At 44.6% G+C, this 6,042-nt stretch overlaps 1 protein-coding gene across 3 annotated transcripts in view; it reads right to left on the bottom strand.

Moving 5' to 3' along the window:
• Nucleotides 1-991: 991 nt before the first annotated feature.
• The window catches only part of LOC146199502 (uncharacterized), a 32,565-nt gene continuing 27,514 nt past the window's right edge, over nucleotides 992-6,042 (bottom strand). For all 3 annotated transcript variants that reach the window (XM_084592778.1, XM_084592777.1, XM_084592776.1), the window contains 3 exons: nucleotides 3,558-3,724; nucleotides 1,835-1,904; nucleotides 992-1,504 (listed from right to left, as the gene is read on the bottom strand). In XM_084592778.1, the coding sequence (XP_084448904.1) occupies nucleotides 1,353-1,504; nucleotides 1,835-1,904; nucleotides 3,558-3,724 (389 nt within the window). In that variant the 3' untranslated portion in view covers nucleotides 992-1,352. The remainder of the gene's footprint in view (nucleotides 1,505-1,834; nucleotides 1,905-3,557; nucleotides 3,725-6,042) is intronic.

Here is a 6,042-nt window from a genome sequence, read left to right as displayed (position 1 = left end):
TAGAAAGGAAAACGACTCGTAAGAGCGCTAAACTCCTTACCAGTAGACGTTGACCCACACCCAGGCACGTTTTTTGGTTTAATTGATAACTTATAAATATTTAGGTGCCCAACAACTTTTTGGGACATGTCAAGGGAGCCCTTCGGGTGTATTTCGAGCACCTGAGGTTTTTAACACCCGGCATATGCTCGCTTGTGCTGAGTGATGAATTTTCCACATTAGAACGAAAGAATACCACAAGTATAGGACAGCAGCCAGATACAGACAAGATGCCTATGTTTATATCATCCCTTATCCACCCCCCTTTATTCTTACTTTCTTCTCCTCGTTTTGAGATCATTTAACGTGCTCCGAAACACTAGCGGGTAACCATATTAAGGCGAAAGCATTTAATGCCTCATCGTAGTCGACAGAAGGTTGCCAGCAGAGGTGCCACGCTTTCGAGAGCGAGAGTTAAAAATAAACTAATAAACATTGTCTCCTGTTTCGATGCTAGGCATACCGGCCGTAGTTTGGCGGAGTAGGAAGAAAGTAAGCGCTTCTCACTTAAAATTTCAGTGCATCTTAAATAATCCCATGTGTTTGAAATCCCGCCAGAGGTCCCGCTACAGCCTGTTACAAAGCCCGGCTGTAATTTTGACTCAGATGGGTAGGTTTATGCACACACATACAAAAAAAAAAGAATTATCTTCTTCACATAGTGCCGTTCACACGATGTTTTAGTGGCTTGATGTCGACGCACAAAAGCGGTTCGCTTGCATGTGCGCGTTCAAAGATATTGAAAAGCGAGTACGTCGTTATGGCTTGTTTTCTGCCTCAGCTGCTGCTCGATATTCAACAGAAATCATAATCTTGGACTACGGACTAACGTCAAAAATAACCTTTTTCGTTTAAGTTCTGCTGTATTGAAGTTTTATGTGGTAGCTAAGGGAGGCAATACATATCATACTTCGCAAAAGAAAAACTTCAGTGCACTGTTCTGTGACGAAATCATCTCGGGACAGGTTGGCTGCGGAGTATGCGGTGATCACTGCGTCAGGATGGCGGCGACCTTGGTCCACTGCACGGAAAGGTCGCAAGGGAGATGCACCAGAAGAATTAATTTTCTATACACCGGTGTGGCGGAGCCGAGTTCGGCCAGTTAAGCCACAGTGGCAGGTACGCTGTTCCAATGGCTTGTCAGATATTACCATATTTCGATTTGAACATGTGCGGCGACAAATTATCCGGGCCTGCCCAAATGCAATAACGAAAATGAGTCAAAAGAGACTACAGCTTATGTGAGAGGTGCCAGACAAGCATTTTATGGGGGATGGGTGGTCGAAGTTATGAACAAAAACGCGCGCGTCGATTCATGTCTGGGGACGCGGCGACTGGGGCGTGCTGTCCGGAGTCTGGCACGCGTAGGCTGCCCTATTCTCACAGTCGTAGTCATTCCAAAGGTGTGCCAGAGTCTCGATCATCTCCACACAGATCTGCGTTCCTCCACTGTTGTTCGGTTGGCCTGCGCAGACACACACAAAAAAGACGGTCAACGCGCGAAGGTCATTCAGTATCACGTTTAACACTTAGCTTTTATTCCTTTCTATTATGACGGCCACATATGTTGCTGACAAATATGGCCAGGTTACTGTTCACTGCCGATGTGAACATCCAAAAATATTGTTTCCCCACATCCAGTGACATGGCAACAATATTTGATGCTACTTCAGCTTCGTGTTTTACTTCTCATGAGTAATATGCTCATAGCTGCTGGCCAAACAGTACTTGCTGGGAAACGAAGGTTAAATGAAGCGGTAAACGACATGCTAAAAGATACGTTATCTAAATGTACCTTTTCCCCACCGTCGGCTGCCCTCCGGAACCTGCTGGCCATTCATGAAAGTCGTGTTCCCCTTTGCACTCTGGTCGAAAGAAGAGAAATAGAATGTGACTAGTTAAAATTTAGGAGTGAAGACAGTGCGAAAGATTGAGATCAACTACACATTTTACCGAGAGTTTTTAGTTTAGAAATTATTCTTGCACAAAGTATGAGATAGCTGGGCTTTAAAATAATGCGCGCACACCATCGGGAAAGTGCGAAACTAATGTTATGCGTATTTCCAGCAACCAACTTGCGCGAATAGCTGCGCATCCTATTCCTTCACTAATTGAGTAAACAACTGAGCACCCGCTGAAAGCGCAAGGCGAACTTCATCTCTAGAGTTGTATGGCCTTGGAAGATGTCACGGGAAACCTGTGGTGTTGGAGACTTTTTTTCTGGCTATGAACGAAACGCACGAAGTGCCATGTGTATTTCGCGTGGCAACCGCTCATGAAGAATCGTCGCCTAATAACGCTCGCTTACTGGCTATTGAAACAAAAAAGGCTCTTTAGTTTAGTACACATATGCCATACGCAGTTGTAAGCCGTTGCCGTGGCGCATGTTAACCGTGATGGCAACAGTCGCGTTCGATGCAGGCAGGCTTCCACCCGCACTGAACCTGAAAGTCTGCAGTATTTTTTTTCAGTTTCCTAAAGGTAATTGTATCTAAAGACCACTTAGCTAAATGCTCGACTATTGGCTTGCGCAAGAAAGTGTCAGTTAGGTTACAATTGTACATTCCCTGTTCGCAGCAAGGAGACATTTACTCAGCTTTATTTAGCCGCCTTAAAAGAAAGCCGTTAGTGACCGGACGGTCGCGCATACCTGTCTATTGTGGGCGCGAAATCCTATAAGACAAAGCTCTCAAAAGAAAAGTTGATTTCCTCTGACACTGGTTCTGGGTCACTCAAGTAGCACAGCTGTATGCGCGGAACCCTTTATATGAAACGTGTTATCTTGTATGACCAGCAAAAGAAATTACTTTGTTTAAATGGTAGCTTAGCGCGAACGCTACAGTCAGCTCTGTAAAAAGATGACCTACGACTTCTGCACCGAGAGTTTAGTCTTAAAATTGTTAATTAAAAGTTAGCTAATTCAGTAACTAATTCTGAAAAGCGAAAAAATATTGGCGGACAAGGCCTCGTCATTCTCAATATCATTCAATTGATCTAACTGCGCTATGACACGTGTTTTTAAAAGCTTGTTTACATGTACCCGAGACACCCTGTATGTGTGTGTACAGCCAAGATTGTCCGAATTCGCTTCCTGCATGAGCTTACTTTCGGGACGCATTGCGCGCGCGTAGGCAAAGTGAGCACATTGAGTGAGAGAGAGAGAAAAAAAGAGAGAACGCTAGCGTGAAGCGTAACGCTTACACTCCCACGACTAATGCTTGCACTCGTTTACTCCCACGCTGTCTAAAAAGAACATGCTAGACTTACCCATAACGCTTATACAAGTTTAGTGGCATAAAAACAACAAACAGCCCGCACCAACATCAAGAGGTACTAGCACTCGGGCTGGAATCATCGTTCGGCACCATTCAAGTTGTCGCTGAAAGTTACACCATGTGAACGTCTGATGAGCTCCTTTACCGCAGTAAAAACTGGGAAATTTTCCAGCTATTTTTGTAACTTAAAATGTCGGTCAAGGAGACAGCGAGATAAAAAAGGTTTGTGAATGATCAGCCTACCCGCTGGACGCCGATCCACAGCCTGGGCGCCCTGTTGCGACGCATCATGTTCACCAGGGTGGCGTGGTCCTCGGCGCTGACAGGCATGGCGAGGGCTAAGCCTTCGTCCAAGCAGGCCCGCAGCGCCGCATCGAACGTCGTGGGTCCGGGGCGGAACACGAACGTGGCTGAAAGCATCAGGAATGGAACACCACCTGGTCATTCTGCCGCCTCTGTTACCATCCAGGGACACGATTCTTAAAATAGTTAATCCTGACGCGCGGTAACGGTAGCCGCGCTTTAAGAACGGACGATGGTTACAAAGCTTAAGCAACGCCTGTGCACTTTGCTGTTCGAATTTCTAGTCATAGCTGATGTACGTGAGCGGTATTGAAAACGCGCTGGAGTCAGTCACGAACGACTTCAACGTATTTTGAGACGAAAATGATGCAAGTCCAGAAGGGGAAGGCAGGTTCCGTCTCAATGTTGTCGTGGAAGCTATAGTCAAGAACAGTGCAGTGGCGCTCCTCACGTCCACGCTGCTCTGAAACAGTAATATGTGAAATACTTGTATTGCATTTTGTTGACTGTCGCTTTTGTACTCTTCTGGACGTGGAGGTCTGCGTGCTGTATTGGATATTTGTTACTGTTTTTATATGGCAAACATGATTTAAACAGAAAATGTGTATATGTTAAGTAAATGCTAGAAAATGAATAAAGTAGCAAATTCAAATACTATGTTAAAAAGTATAGGCTGTTATACGATGTGATGCGACAAATCTGCGTTAGCAGTATTTATTTTACAATTTTCTTTTGAACTTTTGCCTTTACAATGATTTATTTATTGCGTCTTTTCATTTCCTTTCAGCTCGTTTTTGTTTTTTGTTCCTCTGCTGCGTACTTAGGCTTCTGGGGGTAGAGGATTCTAGAAGGTAAACGGGTAGAAGGTGCGAGGATGGGTAGATGTATGGAAGTCTTCCGCAGTGTTAAGGTTTTTGAGTGATTTTGGGGTGGCCTTTTCGAGTTTTACTTAGGTGGCAGGTGGAGAATTTGGACATGTACACGCGGCATTTTAACCGAATAAGGCTGGAGGGTTGATGATTTTTCAACATGGTTTGGTTTGGTTTATGAGGTTTACCGTCCCAAAACGACTCAGGCTATGAGACACGCTGTAGTGGAGTATTCCAGAAAGTTCTACCACCTGGGGTTGTTTAAAGTGCACTGACATCGCACAGCACACGGGCGCCTTGCTTTTCGCCTTTTTTAAGATGGAAGTGGTCTATGGTGGTGGTGAGCGCACTTCTTGGTGGGTCATTTACTCGGGCGTACCGACAGCGAAGTGTTCACCAAACATTGCTAGCAGGCGCAGACTTCTGGAGAGCAAAGGTGGGGATGGGTCGTGGGCAGACATTTGGAGGGTGGAGGTTGAGGGTAAGGCTCAGGACACACAGGCAGATACATTTTCGTCCAATAATGGTTATACTGCTAACGCAGTTGAAAAAAAAAAAAAAAGGTTATGACGTATTCCGAGCCTCCGGAGTAAGGTGAAAAGCTTCGTGCATCCGGTGGACCCTCGCATGATACTTATGATGAGGGTCTGCAGATATATAGGGCGAAGCCATTTATTGGCTCATCAGTGTGGGCAGTATTCGTGCGCCCGCGGAGGATTTCACACCGTCACTGCCTAGAAATGAAATGATTGATAAGTAAAACAATGATTGTGTGAGGCAGAGGGTGAAAAAAATGCGTCTATGTGGAAAAGTTCGTTGATGTGGAAAAAATAGGTAATTAATTAGAACCATAAAAGTAAATTAGACGTCAAGTAGCCAAGGACACCGATATTGTGTGCAGACGTCAAAACAGTCACGGACGTCGGAATTGTGCGAAATACGTCAAAATTGTGCAAAAGAAAAAAAAAAAAGGACGCGGAAATGAACGACGCAGAAAAAAAGAACCAAATGAGAAAAAGTGGAACCAGTAAAAAAGAAACAAGGCAAAAAAAAAAAAACAGAGAAAAAAGAAACATAAATAATTAAATAGAGAAACAGAAGAAGCAAGTGAATGGAAAAGCTGTAAATAGTGCACAGAATCGCCGGAAAGAAATCTAAGTGCCTCCAACACATTTTTATCCTATCATCAGTAACTAGTTCGGAGGCTTACAGGACTGTCTTCAAGCTGTGCTTCCCAAACTGCTAAAGCGGTAGCATTTGGTGCGAATAGACCTTTGGTTAAAATTCCACACAAAATGAATAATTCATACTGCACCTCTAGGCAGTGTGTGACTCATCATACTCATCATCATCATCAGCCGGACTATACCCACTGCAGGGCGAAGGCTTCTCCGATTTTTTTTTTTTCAAATTACTTTGGTCCTGTGCTAGCTGTATCCACTTGACGCCTGCGAATTTCTTAATCTCATCCGCCCACCTAATTTTCTGCCGCCCCCTGCTACGCTTACCTTCCCTTGGAATCCAATTGGTCACTCTTAGAGACCATCGGTTATCCT

The sequence above is a fragment of the Amblyomma maculatum genome, chromosome 2 (genome assembly GCF_055883805.1).
Source record: "Amblyomma maculatum isolate TAMU_Amacu chromosome 2, ASM5588380v1, whole genome shotgun sequence".
NCBI classification, from domain to species: domain Eukaryota; kingdom Metazoa; phylum Arthropoda; class Arachnida; order Ixodida; family Ixodidae; genus Amblyomma; species Amblyomma maculatum.
Note: the sequence above shows the minus strand (reverse complement) of the source record. Positions and strands in the feature narration are given on the sequence as shown.